General features: G+C 37.0%; 1 protein-coding gene across 2 annotated transcripts in view; it reads right to left on the minus strand.

Moving 5' to 3' along the window:
- The window catches only part of LOC139151764 (von Willebrand factor A domain-containing protein 3A-like), a 37953-nt gene that overhangs the window by 8512 nt on the left and 6941 nt on the right, over nt 1-22500 (minus strand). For both annotated transcript variants that reach the window (XM_070724741.1, XM_070724742.1), the window contains 17 exons: nt 18981-19111; nt 17657-17752; nt 15605-15659; nt 13198-13299; nt 11295-11401; nt 10265-10390; nt 9547-9655; nt 7542-7607; nt 5850-5981; nt 3897-4139; nt 3219-3394; nt 2580-2699; nt 2096-2170; nt 1733-1827; nt 1046-1362; nt 474-518; nt 101-217 (listed from right to left, as the gene is read on the minus strand). In XM_070724741.1, coding sequence (XP_070580842.1) covers nt 101-217; nt 474-518; nt 1046-1362; nt 1733-1827; nt 2096-2170; nt 2580-2699; nt 3219-3394; nt 3897-4139; nt 5850-5981; nt 7542-7607; nt 9547-9655; nt 10265-10390; nt 11295-11401; nt 13198-13299; nt 15605-15659; nt 17657-17752; nt 18981-19111 — 2112 coding nt within the window. The remainder of the gene's footprint in view (nt 1-100; nt 218-473; nt 519-1045; nt 1363-1732; nt 1828-2095; nt 2171-2579; nt 2700-3218; nt 3395-3896; nt 4140-5849; nt 5982-7541; nt 7608-9546; nt 9656-10264; nt 10391-11294; nt 11402-13197; nt 13300-15604; nt 15660-17656; nt 17753-18980; nt 19112-22500) is intronic.

Genomic DNA, 22500 nt, shown 5'->3' on the forward strand with positions numbered 1-22500 from the left:
ATGTATCTCAGGCACCATAGACAGAAACATTCATACACACAATCATTTCCAGTAATACTGTTACTAGTAGACTCAAAGGTATACTCTGACTGCAACCTACCAGTCTGGCAAAGGTCAGCTCAGTGTGTTTTGGAGGGATGAACTGTTTCTTCTTGCCAGACGATGGCCTCAGTGGTAACATTTTCATTTCAGTACTGCTACTTAGATTTCCTTGTAACTGAAACACACAATGAAATAAATTAATGATAGACAAAATAACCTAATTTTAAGAAGGGCTCAGCTGAACACTACAGCGTTACAAGTAAATTTTACCAAAAATCCAACTAAAAATATCTTCTTCCCTTACTAGCCATTGATGACAGGTGACAGGTATTACAAGCAAAGACAGCTGACAAAATTCACTCAAGTGGTCGTTAAGCATCTGTAATCAGTGATTTCACGGTCAAAATACCAGTCGAACTGTCGATACTTACATATTCATGTGATTTCTTCTTGACAGAGTCTACTAACATTGCACACTGAAATAAATCAACAAATATACAGAAAATTAGTACCGTAAAGTATATCATCAATGAAAACAGATGAAATGTCTGCAAGAAAAGACATTCTCTAAAGTTGGAGTAATAGTTCTCGAGCATTTACATTCAGCCACAAATGAAGATTGGTGGAAACAGGCAGCGTTTCATTTTAATCTCCGGTTGCCTAAGGCATCATTAGGGTTAGAGTTTGAGCACATACAGCGGACAAAGCCCCCTGGAAAACTCTTTTAAGTTTGTATCTTAACGTGTCCAAAAGTCCACTTGTGCCTTTCTTATACGTTTTTTTTTAACAGATTTGTTGATGAAATAATGCAAACCATTGCTGTGCTTTCAAATTTTCAAAAATGTTAAATATTCTGTAGATTTCATTGTGCAGCAACTGAAGCATTGAAGACAGTGAAGTTCAAGTTACCAGTAAATCATAGAAATATAACTGAAATGATTTCAGCCTTTTGCATACATTGCAAGCAAGTTCTCGATTGTTTTGAATTGCAATAATCACTCACTTTCTGGGAGTAATTGACAGCCTTGTCCATTTCACTAAGGATGATCTTGATGTCATCACTTTCAATGATTCCGGTCTCTCGGAACCAATGGAATCGTCCACCACTGATATGGGCCATGGTACGCAGGCAATCAGCCGTCTTGGTGATGTTTGCGTAGCGGCCTGGGATGGCGCCGTTCACGTCATAGTCGTCTACGTTGAACAGTGTCGTGTGCAACGTGACCTTGTGTCCGGCTGTTGCCTCCTGGATGTAGGAGCAGACAACATCTGTCATCTGGTCCGGCACACCACTGGTGAATAGATACATGCCCTCAACAACTGAAACAGAGTAAGAGGGAAGACAGAATAGTCAGCTGTGTTCTGATCCAAAAGTTACAACTTTCTGCCAACAACAATATGGTTTCAAAGTTCATCATGTATGCATTAGTGAGGATACATTTTTCACTCTGGATGGTCAAAGGTCAAAGTTATGAATATCATATGTATGAAAACTCAATTGAAATTATTATATCTATGAACTTCAGTTATAATGTCAAAATATTTTAAGAAAGCTTTTGAAAAAAGTCAAACTTGCCAAGACAGGTCACCATGAGATGTGCTGCAACTAGGAAGAGCGCCCTCTATAGTTCATCGCTGCCTCTGCTATTTGGGGAAAGGCTATGGTAAAAGTATTTGAGAAAGAACTTACTTCTGTTGTATTTCTGGTCTTCCTCATTCTCGAGAGCCATTCTCAAGGCAGACATAAAATTTCTACTCCCACCACACTCCAAACCAAGAATCCATCTGTCAAGAAAATTGAAGATACTACAGTTTGAGCCATTTGAACACATAACAAATACTGGGGTATAACATAACATATATTGGTATGTGAGCAAAATCTTCAGCCAACAGATTTCAACTGATTGATATCAGTTGTGGTTATTCTTGTCACTTCCAAAATGACTGCTGGTGATTGGTTGGTTTAGCAATATTCATGACCTTTGACATGAGTGACATTCTATCAGGACAGAGGTTCTGAACTTCAAGGGGCAGCAAAATCTTGACAACGCACCTCCAACAGGACTGGAGATTCTGCTCACTTGGTTCTTGCATGCCTGTCTTCCATGCCACTGGTTCACTGCCAAATCTGGGAATAAACAAAGAGAGTTCACATACACGAACAAGAAGCATTGTGTCACTGAACAAGACAACAATGCCGGGTTCTGGTTATTCTTTCCTGATTGTGAGCAAATAATTTGTTCACAGTGGTAAGCTGGTTATAAGCTGACTCTGAAATCTTTATGAAAAGTTCACCTAGTGTATTTACAAGTTAAAAGACAGAAATGCAGCAACAACCAATCCTTATTGTTAATAAATGTATCAGCTGTATCATTCCAAACATCTTGTCAGTTCCACTTCTAATGAGATCTCCATAACTGGCCCTACCTTCAAACTAAAACACAGGTGACAGAAGTTTACTATACAGCAGTCAACAACATGTTTGAATTCTAACAATTTACCCAAACAGAGGTTTTTTTGAAAAATGATGTAATTACCCGATAACATTGAAGTAGTCTTTGTTGGCCATCTGTTGCTCCAACAACATTCTGAGGGAATGTTGTATGTGTACTAGGTAGTTTGTGTTTGCACAGGACAAGTCAACCAGGATGATAACTCTGTGAAGAAAGGAAAAAAAGAAGATTACAGAAACTGAATCAATCTTTTCGTCACTTATACCTATGAATAGATATAGATATACACTTCTATTATATTTTGGTGGACCCATGTCCAGCAAAGGTGGGATGTTGTATGGGGACTGTGTCAGCAAAATGAGGCAGTGATTTTTGACCTTGAACAAAACAACTGACTCTACTTGACAGAAATTTGATTTGGTTTCTAAAATTTGTAATTGAGCAGGGTTTTTTGCTCAAAGCAGTAACTCTCCACAAGGTTGTATGACATGAATGCTCATAGGATGAGCAAAACTGAGGCACTACATGTGATGCTATCAACAACAGGAGGCATAAACTATCTATTTTTCTCAAAAAAAATTCTTTTCAAAAGACTACTTTCAAATATAGTCCATTTATATGCCAGTTACATTTGCATGAGAAGATCCTTGTGCAAGTATATCTCTGGTTTGGTTTTTTTTCTGGGTTATATGGATCAAGAATTTTCTTAGATGTTTCTCTTACTTCTTTTCAACAATGGTTCCAAATATTCTTCTAGAGCTCCTTGACAACCAGTCAACTCTCTTCTCATAGAGCTTGACCACGGTGGCTAGTTTCTTCTGATAGTCATACAGCTGAGTTGGGTCAACATGGACATTTTTCAGTGACCCATCATGCCACTGGAACTGGGCCATGGCTTTCTGTAGAAACGCAAACAAAATTTACAGATGTGGTGAGAGCTGACATCGATTTTGTTATCACCAATTGTATGTTACACAATATGAAAACCGTAATACACACAGTCATAATAGCCATGGTAGCAACAAAGTTGTGAATATTATTCATCTTTGAAATCCTAGTATTGTTATCATCTTGCAAAACTAGCATTACTGCTTTGCATAATTTTAAGTTTCTGAACAGTATTGCTATGCATGCATCTCTCGCCCTGTCTCATAAACATAGGGTCAGCCCACAGCGAATTGCAAAATTGTCTGTGATTGGTCTATTTCTTGAAACTTTTTTATTAGAGCTGTCTGTGAAGTTACACAACAGGTGCTCAAAATGTATGACATTGTTGTATCTACCAATGCAGTGTGGATCAGTTCTAGATATGTACCGTTTTGTAGATGTACACAACTGACAGGTGTCATTTTGATTGTCACATGACAGTTCCATCCAGTCGTCCTGACAACACATACATACCTCATGAACCGTGGACGACACCACTTTCTTGATGATGGGGATGAATTCCTCAATGGGAGCAAACGCGTTGGGAGCCAGTATCTGGTACAGACTCAGCTTCTTGGATCTGAGTCCGTTGTTCTTTAGCCACTCGTTGGACGTCTTGGGTTGGAAAGGTGGCATTTCAATGTTCAAGGCACTGGCATGGTTCGGTGGCCGTGGAAGAAATCTTGACGCTGGTAACTTCTGCACCTCCAGTGAAATCTACAAGTTGGAGGAAAATGAGTCAGTTCATCGATTCCGTGGACATTACATTTACTGTGCCTTTCTTCCATTATGCTGTTTGTTTGTTCCTAGGCAGCATTACGAGCAGAAAACATTGTGAAAGAGGGAAATCCTACCAAGTTTGTTCAGATCATATATAACTTTAAATTTGGGATTTGACTGTGCCTCATAGTAGATGTTGTAAATTTCAGTTGTGAAAATGTTGCTGCTGTGTACTTTGTGATAGAGTTTCCCACTAGTACAATTGCACAATTTAAAGCAAAACTGGGGTTGGCTATTTGAAGACAATAATGACATATTTCACAGAAACCGGTTTCTCAGTGTATAAACTGTTGCTGAAGGCAGTTTTGACAGTAAATCAACAATGTGGGTAATACACAGCTCGTTTCAAGTCTCATCAATTCAGAGCTATTGTAACTTTACAGTCTACGTATATGTGTGCAGCTATAAGTACTTTACATGTTTCTTAAAACTGAAAGCTATAAATTCAATTTGAAACAAACTTCTTTCTCTTTGTTGTTTTCGAGATTTATTATTCCTGAGAGACTATAAACTGCAATAAATTTTTAACTTTGAAATACCCTGACAAGGAACGAGGAAATGTGAACACAATTGAAAATGTATTTTGGACAGTGATCAGATTAGAGGTGTTTTTTACGACATCTATCTTTACCGGTTTCCATTCTTTGGCAAAACCAGATTAAGATATGATGTTCCAGTTATTTCCTGTTACCATGGTGACATTCTGTAAGTGTTGACACGATCTGATTTAACTAGTTGTGATGAGGCTGTGTCTGTTTATGTGCCTTAAGGTTAGAATATAAACCATAATGTCAGTTCACACGGTATTCTTGGCCTTATGACCTCTTAACCTTTGACCTCATCTGTACACTTAATAAAACAGTAGTGGATGTGAATGGAGATTTCCATTGTGGAGAGATCAAGCGTCTTTCAATGTCTTTAAATGCAAATCAGTGTATACAATTTGTCTGGAATATCACTGTCTTCTGTGGCCGAAACAAACTTTTGTGTTCCCAGGACAAAACAGGATAAAAGAAATCTACATCAGTCATAACTGACTGACTTGCTCAACAATCAAAACACTATATGCATTCAGGTGGCATGTCAGAGGGCTGATTACAATAAAATGGTGGTGTACCGTGACTGGGTACCAGGGATAAATCACTGTCCAACACGACAATCATAAACTAACAAACATCCCTGAGGGTGGAGCTGTCACCCCTGCCATGACCCCCCTGGCACATTTCTGTCTGTGAAGTAATCGATATATGCGGCAAGGGTCAAAGGCCAATCAAAACCATTGTTAGGCAAATTCAGGACGATGATTTAAGTGACATGTAACTGCCCAGGAACCCCAGTTTAAACTTTGTACCCGAGTTTGATTGAGATGGCGATCTTTGTAGCTTGCTCTACAACACAGCATAAATGCTGTTAACCCACTTAAATCCTGTAAAAGCATGACTTTTCATGAGGATTTTGTTTCACTTCTTGGATATATTTCTAGGCGTTTTCAGGATTTAAAGCCACTGACTTGCCTGTAAAACAATAGAATCTGTTGTTATTCAACATTTTTGCCTGGATTAATTTATCAGCTTTTATCAATCATTGGAATAATTCATGTTTTCACAGTAAGATAACTATAAGTTCCCATCATGCAATGTGACTCACCTCATTCAGGATGCTGATGAGCGCATCTCCCATCATGCCTTGCCTCATCTCTTTGATCTTATTGATCACGTCCTGTGCATTCTTGATTTCCTTCAACAGGTATGTGATATCTGTGCCGGTATAGATCTGTTCCTGTGGATTGTGTTTGGAAACAAAGTAAAGATGTTTAACCCATCATGCATATCAGAATACTTTTGTTTCCTTCCGGAGATCTCTCCGTTTTATTCAGCAATCATCATGTTACATCTGGTTATCAAGAATATTTTTTACAGTTTCACATCCTTGGATTGTAACATGATCTACATAACATCATATCTATGGCTCAAACATTGCTGTAGTTTTTGTTGGCTTTTTTCACTTTGTCTTCAGGTGGAAAATCTAGCATTTATGTCCACAGACTCATCATCCAGCATGATGTAGTGGCAATACATGGTTAATGTATTTTCACAATGTAGAGGGCTCACACATAGTTGCAATATTTGGTCAAACCTATCCACTGAAATGTATCTTTCGAGAAAACCAATGGGTACAGTGTATAGATTCATGTCAGCTTGTTTCAAATGTTATGCATTGTTCAATAACCAGGCTAAAATCCTATTATGGAATCAACAACCATATTGAGCACCAAAGTCAATTTTTGTAACCTTTATAAAACATACCCCAGTCAAATTTTTTCAGATCATAATTTTTTTTGTTAGCCAATGAAATATGATATCCATTTGGTCAGAAATTATCAAAAGAATTACAGAAAAATTAAAAATTGGTAAAATGTTGCACTAAAATTTTGGCGGGAAAAAATTACAGCACTCAAATGGTTAAAGCATACTGAATTTCAAGGCTGCCATCTTGAGTGAGAGACCAAAATAAAACACTGCGCATAGAGGAACTCATGGGAAAGATATTCACAGTAATTAAGCCACGTCACAAGGTCATGAGGGCTACCATGTTACTGGTCCAGTCACTTTTCAGCCGTTTGATGACCTCAAAACTAAATCATGTCTGAGAAGTGAAAGTATCTCATAAATTTTTTTATTGATGTACTAGAAGATTAAGGAGAAAAGCATTTCATTTTGATGGACAAATCACTATTGTATCCCTGGCCAGAAAGGAGATTGTCTTTCAAAACTGTCTGCTTGAAAGCTCATTAAAATCTGGGCACATGTATATGGAACCATCAGTGACACGATCCCTCTCTATGTGATCAACAGAACTTGCTTTTTTTTATTGATGAGTACAGTGTTTGAAATTCTGATAATTTGCTATGAACAGCCGACTAATAAAATAATCATCTTGAAGGACAAGACAGTACCCTACATGGTAGTGCACTTGGAGGAATCTGTGAAGATTCCATCATCTTCTGTCAAGATGGAATGATAAATGTGACAACTTTTCTCACCAGCCTGGAATTTTTGATGACTGTCTTGGTGATTCAAATAAACTACAAATGAAGATTGTTCATGTTTTCTTTTTATAGATAAGATGATGTACCTTTTGAAATTACATATGCACACAGATATTCAGTCTTTGTACATCGTTAGTGTTCAGTTGTATTTATGGCCAAGATGACAGGAAGAAAAACCGCAATGTATATTGAATCAAGTATAATATTTCTTGTTTTGACCATGTCTCAACACATCAAGTGTGAGTCTTTGAATTCATGAAATGATGTCACAGTGCATCTGTGCTACTTACTTCACAAGTTGAGGCGTAGACATGATATCTGCCGCCTGAGCACTCTGCCAATTTCCTCAACGTCATCTAATAAAAGAAGAAAAAATTATTTAGGGTTCAAGTTGAGAGTTCATGAAAGGGGTGATTATAATTATACTGATAATGGTAAGATGCATGCTGGTATAAAGTGACACTGACTCTAGCATTGATTGGAAAGTGATGGGTATCAGTGTGATAAGCTCTACGAATTCAAGGACCGGAGAGAAATAAAAAACCAGCTAGGAGTTGGTCAAGTGTATGCAACATCCACATCCACACGCCTGTCTTGGTAATCAGTGAGAATATGCATGCAGACTGGATTGGGGAAACGATATCCTGGATTCCCAAGACTGTGAAAACAAACTGTACTGCATGAGTGTGTATGGCTGAAAATTCAAATTGTGCTCTTCATTCGACTTCATGCAATAATTGGTTTTGACAAACGCCAAGGTTCAAGCCAGGGTTGAAAGAAAGAGAAAGTGACAATGTATATATGAAACTAAGTATGCTGTTTCCCCTTGACTTTAACGGTTTCACTCTCTCATTATCCTGTTCCAAACAACTTTAGGGGGAGGGGAAAGCATGTTCGGGCCTGTGCTCTCTTACTAGAGTGATACCCACCGCCAATCATGACAAGTCAGTGGGTACTTATGAATTGACATGTGGATAAAAACTGTGTACAGCTATTTGTAGAGTGTCTGTATATGAAGGAAATCATGTCCATAAGCAGCTTGTATACATGTGTATAGGACATACAGGTATATTGCAACTTGGCAGTTACAAATACTTGGATGTTTTGCTCATATACACCAGATCTTTGCATGCATGTGTGAGCAATCCATGGTGTCAATTATATTGGTATTGAGAGTGTGGTTTTGAAAAGTGAGAATGGTGAATTTGAGAGCCATGCTGGTAACACGTAGAGAGGCAAGCATTTTATCGGTTGGCAATTCTCAACAGTACCTTGAGTCGGATTTCATCATCCGGTCTCTATGCAATGAAATGTCAAATGAATTTAACAAAAAGTGAACTTGATTGATTACATTGTTATAAGGGTTTGTCAGTTCTTACAACGATGGCAACAAACTACAGTATGATGTTAGGCAGGCAGTTGAACATTCTAGCATACAGAAAACATGAAAAATAAAACTAAAAATACCAACAATACATGGACACGATGGAAAAGCACTAGTTGTTATGACTGTCACTCACAAAAGTGTTGACACTGGAAAGATGTTACGGAATGGCATCAATGAATACTTATCAGTTATGTTGATTTAACCCTTTCACCACCATGGTTTGGCCCAAACCCATTGTTATCAATGGTAATTGTGGACTTGTTTACTGGGAATTGGGGTGATACTAATTATTTAGGAGCTCTTTCATCATCAAACTTTGTAGCCTAGAATCCTATTCTGTCCGCTTGCCTCCGTACCTCCGACCCAGGTACGGAGGCAAGCGGACGGAATAGGATTCTAGGCTACAAACTTTGGTATATCCTTATTATTTTCAATAACAGTGTTACATGTATATCCAAGAGAACAGAAACCGGGTCGAAAGCTTGAAGAGTGGAAAGTTTTACTTTTTCCCTTTGAACAATATGATAATCGGTGAATATACAGTAATTCATTGACTATTTGAGTATATACATGTATGTTTGCAAAATCATTTCTACTCATTACGATGATCTCATCTTCAGAAATCTGAGACGACTCTCTTGAAACTCTCAATTTATAACTTCCTCTTTGTCATCATGATATCATTTTGAAACCCAAGAACCCTAGTATCTGGTGAAAGCACCGAGGGTTTCTTTTCATATCATGTAACAAGCATGGGAAGGCAGAGATCAAATTTCGATTGGAGAAGCGATCCGAAGGCCACAGAAACCACAGCATGGAGCGCGTTGCATGGCTAACTGGTGATGTGTCTGTATTTACACATTGAGACAGATTTTTTTTTAATGGTGTAAGTTGATACTGTTACTTACATTTGTAAGATGGTTGCTGCAGTCATAGGCCACTGTGTGTAAAGCCTTTGGATCGCCAACGTTCAGTTGCTCCACATAGTCGCACAGAACTTCTGAACTTTGATCAGGCCTGTCAAAATGAAAATACATGTAGACGAAAATCCACTTGACTGATAAGATTCATTTTATTTTGAACATTAAACAGCATACTCAGTGTCAATTTGTCAACAAAAACGTAAACTCACTTGAGCGTAATGTGTAAATATCACATCTTTTCTGAAAATTGGACATTATATCTATTCTAAATAATAACAAGGGAATCATGAGGGAATTATAAATTTTACCCAGTCATGATGCAAACACATTCATAAATGACTGTCATTGATAAGAATCTCATCAATTATCTGATTATCACAAATGATTAGGTCTTAATCGTTTTCTAAATCATCTGATATATCAAATATTGAACAAGATTTATGTGCTGCAGGCAAATACAAATAGAAGGAACAGTTGGAGGGACGCTGCACAAGATTTTGACATAGATGTTATCTGATGTTTCCAACCAGTTCTATAGCGCCCTCTTGTGATTATCTTTGACCAGGAATTCTACATATGCAAATGTATTGTTTCTTTCTTTGAAGAAAATAGAGCATTTCTTGTGGCAAACAATCACTGAGTCTTCAAAATTATATCTCTGTTGGCCAAAACTGTGCAATAATTTTTTGAGTCGCTGACTTACGTATTTCCAAGGATGACAATAATTGTGTCCACATCTTTCATTTTCAGCACTTTCTTCAACGCGGCCAGTATGTTGCAGCCTCCAGCTCCACGCAGATTATTAACCCAGTTCCTTGCCTCATCAATTCTGAAGACACAACAGAAATAAAAAATCATTCCTTTGTGATCTGTACAACTGAATTTACTATTTAAATTTGCATGAGAGGAAAAAAAGAAATTCCATTGTTGTTTGCTTATTACATATTCTTAGCAATCAAGCGGGTGGAAGTAAAGACTGATATTAACATGGCCGAATCATAAAAATTGAATGTTACCATGGCAACCTTTCAGACCGAGTCAAAGCATTTTTCTAATGGGATTATCTCTTGCTAAAACCTTTGGGTACATCCTTCTCAGTGATAAATGCATACCAGGGGCTTTTTTAAATAAAATATCATCTGCAAACAAAAATTTGAAAAGTAATCAGATTTTTAAAAGGTCACAGAAACCTGACTGCAATTGGTGCTTGTTTTTTTTTCAGTAAAAAATGCAAATATATAAAATAAAAACATGCATTGTATGAAGATTCATTTCTACATAGGTAGGAATAAACTTCATGATTTCTTAAATGCATTCGAGGTTTCTTAAAATTTAAAGATTTATATCCAAGTTGATAAAAACACTGGCATATCTGCTGAATTTTCCATTGGGAGATTAAAATCTGATATTTTTCGGCTTCAAATCAATGGAAAATGTCAGACTCTGGAAAAAAACAAGTTTTGTCCTGAGGGCGTTTCTATGATGAGTTTTCAATTGCCACTCTCCATCACGATGTATGTGCGCAATTTAAAAGTATTAACTAGGTGTTTTGAGTGTTTTGCCCCTAGTGATCCAACACCTTTGATTTGAGAGACGTTTTCATCTCTTCATGAAGCAAAGATGATTTCAAATAAAATGTCACATCTCTTTTGGATCTCGTTCAAAACAATAGGACACTTTCCCCTGTTGCTAGGCAACGAATCACATCCCGGCGGTGAGAGGACCCTACTTACATTCTGAAATTGACATATCTGGGTGACTCCCAAAGCGGTTCCACGTCGGTGCCGAACGCCAGAAAATACAACATCTCCTTCATGTGAAGCTGTTCATCAATTAAACTCTACATAATTCAGAGAATAAAAGAAAGAAAATGAAAAAAAAAATATATTGTTAGCTTAAATCTGCAATATTCTATAGCACAAAATCTCCTTAACATTTGAAAAGAGGAGCCAAAATTCTACATGTGACATAAAGCTGTTGTTGGCCAAAATCTGTAATATTTCATTGTGCAGTTAAAAATTCTGAAAATTGGCAAAACGTGCACATCATGAAAGTTATCAAAACACGAAATCTGTGTTATTACACAGCTAATAGGGAATCCTGCATAGTCACATAAATAACAGCTGTGACAAAAATTACCAGTCAATCTAAAAGCCATTAAAAAAACTGAACGATATCGTTACACAGCACTGATGAAGATTACTTAGTAGAATATGAAATGAAAGAGGATTTTGCTGATAAAAATGGTTATTCAGTGATGATAGTAAAAAAAAAATACATAAACCTAAATGTTTTGGATTATCAAAGAAGCATGCTGGGAGATTACACGGCTTCATCAAAATTACAGAAAGCTTTTCCTACGCACAACCGTGATATTAAAAGACCAGGAAATATCACTTCGATTGTTTTGTGTTTTTTCTGAACTCTACATATTTCCCCATCAGTAAAATCTGGTGAAACAATAGGCAGTTGGGAAGGTATAAATATCTGCAATATCCACTGACTTGAAATGCCAAAGTTTCCTTCCAAAACACCTGCTTAATAATATATTTCCATAAATCTTCATATCCTACAACAAAACCTACAGACTCAATACTACAGTGTGCAAATCATGTGTTCACTACCGACTGTTTACCGTAAAGGGGGGCGGCCATTGTGTTTTGTGAGTGCTACCAGCATTTCTAAAATCATGCCAATTTTTTTTTACCAAAATGTAAATATTTTGGGTTTACAACTAAATTTCCTTTGCTCTGAGTCAGAAAGATTGAAAGATTGGAGTTATCTTTTAAATATTTTGGTGTGTTGCATTTTTGAAAGCTTAGATGAGGATTATTTGTGACCTGCTGACGACTGCAGATTTATACAATATGATCACTTGCAAAACTACAAGTGGGTGATATTTTCCTTCAACGCCTACTGACGCCTACTTCATACATGTAGAAGGTCACAAAGGTGTTAATATTCCTTTTTTTCTCTTCTGTAACATCCGGCATTAACAATGTGACTCTGAGCTAAAATTTGCGCTTTTCTCAAATCATCCACGACAACCACTGTCTCAGCTTTCATGTGTATCTTATCACTCAAGTGTTTATTTCGGATGTCAAAAACATTGTGGCTGTACCACAAACAACCACTGCAACTGTTGATAACGTTTTCATTATTTTCATTCAAGAAAACCAAGGATATTTGCTTTTCCTTTTGTCCCGTGGTGTGTTGAAATACAAAATACTGGCCTTGTGAAGACAATGCACTGCATATGATGTTATTGTGTCAACAAAGTCAGACAAAACTTTAGTTTTCAAAAATAACAATAAACATATTAAACATGTACAGGCTCCATTGACAAGCTGACCACTGGGAATTTAAATTTGATTTTGGCAGTAGACGACAAATTCCTGTATTTCACAGACAAAGCAGCAATAATGGAAAATTAATCAAGAGTTACAGCTAATAATAGTTTTAATTTACCTGACAATTAACCGTTCCAATTTTCTCTTTCACTAAGCATCTCAATACTTAATTCTGCCATTCGTCCACCAGACAGACCCTTGATTAATTGACTCATCCTTTTTCACTTAGCATTCACTCAATCCATCCCTAGCTTCCCTAAACTCATCCACCCGTCCATACACTTACCATCAGGGACTGCTGGAACGTATTGAGTCTTCCAAATCCACAGTTGGCGTCGGAACTGTCCACCACAACGGCTACTTTGGTACCCTTTACCATGCCGAAAATCTGCATCACATCAACACAAAAAATAAGAAGAGTAAGCATGAAATCATTTATCATGTGTAAAAGACACTAAGTATTCACTCCTTCCCTGTGTACATCACACAACAGACACAAAAAAGGAATTTTCTTCAAGTTCTCACATTTACTGGTAATCATGGTTAAAAGCAGCAGAAGTATTGCACATGTCATTTTTACATTCCTACAATTCAATGTGTTTGCTACGATAAGCTGTTTAAATTCTGGAAAAGTTTGAAGAATTTTCTTTCCATCATCACTTACATAGACATGTCTTTTAGAACAATACATGGAAATGTCCAACTTTTAAACTTCAACTATGCTTACATTATCCAAACCAGAAGATTTGTCACAACCAACACAATGATCTATTTAAAAACCCCGGTTTGATAGATTACACAGAAAATGGAACGTTACAGAATAAAAACATGCAGGAATTTCAAATCAGTCATTTGGAGAAAATATTCCACCAAAAGCGAGCATTCTAGATCTCTCTGTTTTCAGAGATGTCTTCAGTCATCTTGTGCTTGCCCTTATTTAAGTTCCAAACAATCACATTTTCCATTGAAATGACAGCACTCTATACTAAATAGATACCAAATTAACAGAACACAAAGACCAATAGAAGTTACTCAAAGCTTCTGTGTCCCTTCATTGCTTCTAAATTAAAGCATGATTAACCAAACCAATTAGGAACTCCCTGTCTGACTACTATGATTTATTTTCAACAAGACCAATATTGTCTCAGGGCAGGCCAACTACTGTGCGTATATTTTGTTCAATGATATCGTCCTCTTGGGAGATGATACTTGCAATTCTACGACAAGACAAATGGATTTTCTGATGAAGCACGGATAGAATTTGATTAATTGTAGGATAAATATTCATTTGTGATGTGCATTTCTTCAGGGTTCTTTTACCTAATTAGCCTTCATTCATATCCAACTGTATGATTATTTCTACAAAAGTTGGTGATTAATACGAGTAAATGTACATTTTTATTGCATTTATTTCAAAAGAATCGGACGTAAGGCACATCGGTTTTATCGTAGGCAGCTTTCAACAACTTTTCGAGGGAACTGCTACTTCAACTTTTGTAGGTTTTGAATTTTTGACGTAAGTGTCCAAAGGCAGCCACAAATACTTCAACATTGGTGTTTTAACCTGCTCACCCCTAATCCCTGTGAACAGGTCCACACTCACAATTGATAACAATATGTCAGGGCCAAACCATGGCGGTGAATGGGTTAAAATGGATTGTGTTCTTGTTATTACATTTATCAATTAGTGAATTCATTTGTTGGAAACAATATTTATTTATCATGTTTCTATCCAATTATACATGTATGTACTTGCAGAGTTTGGCATGCAAACAATTATTGGTGAATTATATCATTTACATGAAACAAAATTTTACCAATGTCTCTCACTGTCTGTTGAAAAGCTCAGAAGCGATATTTTTGCATAACCTTCATGTTCAGATGTACAGGTCAAAGTATGTAGGAATATTCATGTTTTGATAAATTCAGTTATTTACCAAAACAACAAAACAATGCACCGCATACTCTGAGCCCAAAGAATTTATTCCGACAAAAATTTTTCTCTATGTACTTCCTGGTCTCATTTCTATCAGGTAATTTTTTCACAGAAAAGTCTTTTCATGCAAGAGTTACGATATCAATGTTTTGTAAAATATATTCATCCAAGGTAACTGTTACTGATATGTGCCCTTGTATTTCTGAGCCTATTAGTATGTGTGGGCAGTCCTAAAAATATAAAATGTCTGTTCTTTCAGTTTACCCTTTTGTGTTAATGAAATCATGCACAACCGCGAACCCAGATGGACGATTAACCTTTGCATCTTACATCCACTGCATGATAATAAAGTCCCATTGTTATGCCCAACCCCACTGGATCATACCATTCTGAACCAGGGGTGACTTTTACAGTGCTACCGAGGGATTTTTTTTCTCAGTTGATAATCTGACAATACAGTGCAATGGGGTTCTTCTCTTGATTCTATTTGTTCTATGAAAGTTCACAAACTTTTAAAACAGAGGACAGAATTGCCAAAATCTTAGGATGGCTAGCTACATGCAGTACTTAAATATCTCTGGGGGATTCATGATGTAAACAAACACCGGATGATATCAGCCTGCGAAGTGAGCCTGTCCCAATGTGAACAACCGGTAACACCTGCCGGCTCACACAATACCTTGACTACTGAACCGTAGAAATATATTACCCCGTGTCAAGTGGTGAAAAAGCCGAGAGAGAAAGTAAAGTCACTCACCTTTTTACTTCCTTTAAGTAACCACTTAATACGGTTGTGGTACATTTCAATAGCTCTAAAAGCAAGGAAGAAAAACGCAAATTAAAAAAAAATGATATTGTAGGAGAAATCTGAGTTTGTGTTTTCTACCACTCTGTATATACAAACGATTACAAACAGTCAGATAGAAGAACATCATTCTGAATCCTTCTGTCAAATGAAAATAATCACTAACGACATCGAATGTTCTGATTATTTTAAAATTGACGAGAAATCACAAAGTGATCGATAGTTTTCTTTGTATATTTTTTTCAGCAGATCTGTCCTATGAATTGGTGCTTTTTCTGCACATTGAAATTTTTTAAAGGCTTACAATTACGACAGGTACCTAACTACAGCATGCTTTTGATAAACCGAGCTACCGTTAAGATAAAAAAGTTACAATCAGTTGGCATGTCATACAGTAAAGCCCTATATGAGGGGCTTGATTATCATGAACACTACTGACCTGTGAAGATTTTGAACTGTAACTACGAAAATTGCAAAAAAATTTCATTTTCTTTTAAGTGTAAACATCAATATGGAAGCACAGCACTTTACACCTTAATATATATGAAAACTGAACTGCATAAAGTCAAAAAGAGGACACTGTAAGCTGTTTGTCTCCATATTGGTGCCAATGCTTATCTGCCAGACAAATCACATCAATACAAACACAGTAATACTGGTATTAAGAGTGATATAGATGTACGTCCTTCTACAAATTACATGTCATTTACGTTTGGCAGACAATAAAACCATGGAAATTGACGTATACAAAACTCCAGCAGATTAAAATGCTATCTGATCACAATGAGGTTGTTATGGCGACGACATCCTACATCAGCTGTATATGCGCCACTGCTGATTTCAAACGCATTACTGATGAGGCAAAAGCCTGAAGTTAAATATATACATGTGCTACACGATGCTCGCAGCGACGCCAAGTTGACCTCTTGGCCCCTGACCTCCTTGGAAAAGGGTCGTGAAAGCTGTCACCCAGACAAGTCGAACTTTCTCATGCTCCGAAGTGAATTAGCTGTACCCTATACCAGGAAACCGTACACTCCATAAACAGACACAGTCAAATAAATTCCAGGGTAATCAGACTTTGTAACTGGAGCTGAGCAGAGCAATTTATCAAAGTTTTTGTTTTGGTGGTGCCCTGCCTGCTTTTCAGATGTTCCTCTTTTGCAGGCATTGAAAGTTAATACTCTATTTAAGCCAATAAAATCTGTTATCATGAGAGTAAATAAAAGGCACTTTTTTAATACTGTTGTCTTTTCGTTTCCTTATCCAGGAACATACTGTTCAATGAGGAAGCTGTTCTAATCTGTGAATTACAGGAAAGTGGAAGTGGAAAGGTTTTGGGTCTCTTGATTAAAGTCTTCCTGCACTGAGAAAGGCTGAAGAAGATGTGGAAGACGTTCTTTAAAAGAATTTGTCTGAAGTGGGCAGATCTTGTGAACTGAATGTGACAAGTTGCAGCATTTTCATGAGAGAAAATATGTTAAAATAGCAGAAACCTCATCGAAAATCTTAAAAAGGTATACAAATTGATCGAGAGCAGAAATACCCTTGATTAAAGTATAGACAAAGAAAAATTACGAAAATTTTTCAGAAAATTTGATGAAGCTGAAATATTTTAAATCATAATTTAGATTACTAAATTTGATCATCTTTTTTCTTCAAGTTCAAGTGACTGTAACTGTTGATGTGTTTTCCATGATTCATTACTCTGTTTGTAAAATATGCAAAAATTGTTCTGCTCAGAAAAAAATGTTAAAATTCACAGTGTTCAACCTGTACATCAACACAGCCTGAATTTTAGTCTCCACTAAAATATGTTTCTCAACAATAACATTGCATGACATACAAACTACGTTGTGTTGCCTAGGCTAATACCTTGTATTTTAATGTACTTTACATAAAAGAAGAAAAAACTACAACAGTAATAAAAATACTGTCAAATGGCTGTCCCCCTTTGATATACTATGTACCAGCAACATATACAAGTTCTCTTGTGCTACTTACTCATGCAATCTGTATTCAAATTCATTGACAACACTGGCTTCAAACTGTAAATGTTGGACGGGTTGCTGACCTGTGTGAGGTTTCCCCTTGGTTGGTCTGTGAAAAGGGAATACAAGTACATTATAATGGGAAAAATTACCCACAGCTGAAAATATACAAATGTGTTAAACAGTTATGCTGGCTTGCATATGTGTTTCTGCATTTTCAGATTGGAGGGACGAAGGTGAACTTGTTGATGGCAAACAAATTTGAAATGCAAGAGTAAAGGAAAAGAAAGCCACTCAACAAGCAGAAGATGGACACAACCACTTATAGGGGGGGTGGGGGTGTGCTGTTGATGTGGTATTAAAGAGGGGATGAACACGATTTGAAGTGTAGGAGAGACTCCAGGGAGTGTTTTACAAAGAGGAAAGAAATTTGAACAATCTGTAAAGGTGATGGAGTTTGGGGGAGTGAGAAAACAAAGGAGAGGAAGAGATTAGAAGAGTTGATAGCATTCAACAGAATATAGACTGGGGATAAGCTTTGAAATTATCAAGAGAAGGTGTGGCTTAAACAAGGCAACTACTGTGAAATGGCAAAAGTTCATCTTCTGTATGTCAACAGTCTGCGCTTTTTCATTTCTCATTCAAAATATTGAAAGGTGAAGTCTTTTACATAGAAAATGGTTGATAAATATTACAAATGACCTCAAAAGGGAGAAAATGGTTGATAAATATGTTGGCGGCTTGATGACATCGACTCATGAAAACAAACAAAGAGAAAGCTGCTTATAAGATGTGTAAATGATCCATGTAGTGAGCCAAATGGAATATTCCTAAATTTGTAAATAGCTTTTCAAGACAGTGATCTCTACAGGAAGAGAGCGCAGCCTTGAGAAACTATGAACAAGGCATCTTCTGTTGGTTTACAGTACAGAGGATAAAGACATCATTCACACGTATTGGGAGCAGTTTCTCTATCTCATGGAAGCCAGTCAACTATGGCCATATTATATGTCACATAGTTTCATGATGAAGTATTGCGATTTATGCTTTAAATGGGTGACCTCTACGCAGCAATCTCCAATTCACTGAACTTAAACCAGACATTATCAGTAGCAGATACGGTAACTGCCAGTACATATTCTGTAATTCATCAGGCCATATCACTTGCGTAATTAAAATTTGCACTGCGAACTTGTGTCAATTTGTGCTGGATAAATACTTACGAAGCTAGTGACTTTATTTTTGACTGCATCAATAACATCAAAATTACTGGTATTTTTTATGTAATTTCTGAAGTGTTTGGCTGTGACTTGTGTGTTAAAAATAACGACACTTACGCAGAAATGGTTCCTTTGCTGAGTAAGTCTTTCAGAGTAAGTTTCATTTTCTCAATGCTGTGGCCGCCAGTGCTCAACCAGTCTTCAGAAGATTGACCTTCGTTGAACATTGCAGCCATGTCGCGGTTCCTCTGTGAAATTCAACCATGAAAACACAGGGTCAATGTCAATGTTATGAAGGAAGGAATTTTAAGAGAGTGAGAAGTAATCACTGTGAAAGCTGAATAACCTTGCAGAGCAATAAAATAATAACACTTAATGTTTTTATTTGCATTATATTTTTCTTAATAACAATAATTAATAAATAGTATCATCAAATTTGGAACCACATCATGTACAATAAACAAGATATTATCCTTCAATGTATGTTGTTTTCAAAGTATATGGGTCGGTTTCACCGGGGTTTCACCCATTAGATCTCTGTCAACTGTACATGGTGTTTACATTAACACATGTGCTGTATATGTGCCCTCAGACAGTCCTGGGTTTACAAAGATGTGTCACAAGACATCTTTAGGGGGGGGGGGGGTATAGTTCTTTGCACAATTTTAATTGCCACAGTGTGGCAGCTGGGTCAACAGGGCAGCAGAACTGCAAAACTAAGTTGTGAACAGTTGTACATAAGAAAAAGTCACACGTGAGAAAAAATTCCTCCTTTTAGAAGTACAATTCTAAATTATGTTAAGGTCAAATTTCAGGCACACCATGCCACTGGAATCTTACTCTTAAAATTTAGTGGACATGGTCCTTAAAATTTTAATCTGGTAATAACTTAAAATGGGTTGATGACTTTCACATGGTTTGTTTTGAATTGACACAACACCACTGACTTCATCGCTGAGTCATGTTGCATTTCCTATGAGTTCAACCAATAAAATCGTAACCTCCACAATGTGACCTTTGCCTAAGATCTTTGACCCTTGACCTCACACTTGAACTCAATCAATTTTAAAGTACACGTAAAGTACACTAAATAGACTTGATTACTACTACCTAGACATCTGAGGTAGACGAAACAGTCAATATTTGTTTTCAAGTTTGCAGTGGGGCAGTGTGTGCAACAATATTTGACTGTAAATGTTTCAGCCAAGTAGATGTTGCTAAGTTTGAAATGAGACATCGCCCTTAGAGAATGAACTGTCCGTAAACATTGAGTAATGAGTCAATCTGCTACGTGCTGGGTGATTGGTCAACTAGTATGCTACGTGCTCGGTGATTGGTCAACACTTGAGAAATAGACACCATAGGTACCACAGAGATGTTACAAGAATTTCATTCTCAAGATCTCAGCACTCCATTTTAAGTCTTCCACAAATATCGTAAAGGGTTGCAAAATATACTACGCCAACACAATAGGGAGTAGGTTGCTACCAGTATTTGTTCTTTTGTGTCGTGTAAATACACTGTATGGTGGCGACTGAGCCGAGCAATGTCCAATTGCTGGTGGACATTATTACCAGCTCGCACAACAAAGACTGCGATGATTGAGTACATCATTTAATTATATGCCCTGACCCAACAATGAAGGAAGTTTCTTGACCCTTAGCATCTGAAACCTTTGCCAGTGTTTTTTAAATACTTTTGTCAGCCCTGGAGTTACGAATTGAATTGCTCTTCTAAGTACCTTAAATGAACATATATTTTTGTATTATCTTTCTGAGTCAAATGGCATCTGTTAACATTTAAATTTTTTGGGGGGTCTACCATGACAATTTTGCTTTCACTAATGGAGTTGGAATTGGACAGAATTTATTGATAAAAGTGAGTAAGATCAGCAATGATACACTAACAAGTAGATCTGATTTCATTATGAGAATCTAAAATTTAAATTTTTATTACTACATACATGAGAATGTACATTACAAGTTTTATTTCTTCTACAGCTACATGTGTGTACTTGGTCATGATGTGCATTCATCTGTCAATTTCCTTTGTATCTACAGCATACTGTATCGCCTGAACATACTGTACGCATGTTTTGCTGACAAAAATTGATTGACCAGAACATGATCATTTCAAAGGACAGGTTATGACACCAAAGTGGATTACACTGTTTATGTTGATCAACTAGGATGATTTTGGATATCAATATTAAGCCTGGGTGAATTTTTGCCAAAATTCCATTCACATTGTGGATATGATCAACTAGTGATGAATTCCACAGAGAGATCAGCACATTATGACCAACACAGGTGAAACAATGTTTTCTTTGGAATGAAAACAGAAAAAGTAAGCAAAAATACCCAAATTTCATGTTGTACCTGTAACTATACTGCACCACCAGTACATGTTTGCCTGACATGTAGCTGGTAGTCCGCAGAGTGTTACACACATGAAACATTCCAATATCTCATTGCGTTGCTTCACTGTGCGGTGCCCCGCACGACACGCTAAAGACCAAATTAATCCCACATTTCGTGACTCTGCTAACAATTCTGCAGGCTGCATATTGCAGTCGCTATTGGTAACTTGACCCTTCAAATTCACCAAAACAAAGTCCATCTGCGGTTCACGCAGCAGTGTTGCTATTAGCTCTGACCACCATACACACACCGGTCAGTGGAAACAAAGAATGAACTCTGAGAGGACACGCATGGTGCGACTGCTATTTCCATTCACAATGAGAATGGATATTGCTAAGCCCACAGTTTATTTTGTTCTATATTTCTCTAACTGTGACGGATTTCATCGATTTTATGTCTCTGTCGTGTTTCATTATGTAATACATTGCTTGACTAAGCGTGTTATTTGGTTTTCTTGAGGGCTCTTCAAACACCTGGCAGGGGGCTTGTAGTCTCTCAGAAACAATACACAGGGAACCTAGGCAGTACAGACCATTACCTCTGAAAAGCATTTCACTTTTCACATTGAGTACAAAAACAAGTCTCTAAGAAGCATGCCCATTCACTTATATGATTTCTGAACAATTTAAGTAAATTTTAGGTTTTCTCAAAACTTGCACAGGCCTCAAATCCAATATGTGTGAACAATCACACATTAAAATTGGCATACATGTAGCACACCATCACAAAGCCTGATTTCTCTCTTTTGATTGCCACTGCCCTAATAAATCCTCTCTTTAACCAACAACTTAACCTTTCACCCTAACTTTCAAGCAATTGGGGGTAGCTTGTAGTGTTTTTTTTTTGTTCAAATAGAATTTATGCACACTGGAAGTGACAGCCCTTTGACAAGAAAATCATGAAACAATATCATAAATTCATCCATGTCCTCCAGGAATTAAGCATACAGAGTTACTTTTTAGACATTTTAGCCGAAAACACCAGAAAGACAGCATTGTTACGCTTTAAACTGTGTTAATTCAATCTACGTTCGGTAAATTCTGGCGTTCCTACTACCAGTGAAAATAATTCAGATACGTGGCCACATAGTGGCAGGTGAAGCCAAATTAAATGCAAACTTTTTTACTGTACTTAGTTTTCAGATTAGCACATCAGTTGGTTGTCATGGTATCAAGGCAAGGGTCAACGGGGTCACTGATTTCCTAATGTTGTGATTT

The sequence above is a fragment of the Ptychodera flava genome, chromosome 15 (genome assembly GCF_041260155.1).
Source record: "Ptychodera flava strain L36383 chromosome 15, AS_Pfla_20210202, whole genome shotgun sequence".
In the NCBI taxonomy this organism is placed as follows: domain Eukaryota; kingdom Metazoa; phylum Hemichordata; class Enteropneusta; family Ptychoderidae; genus Ptychodera; species Ptychodera flava.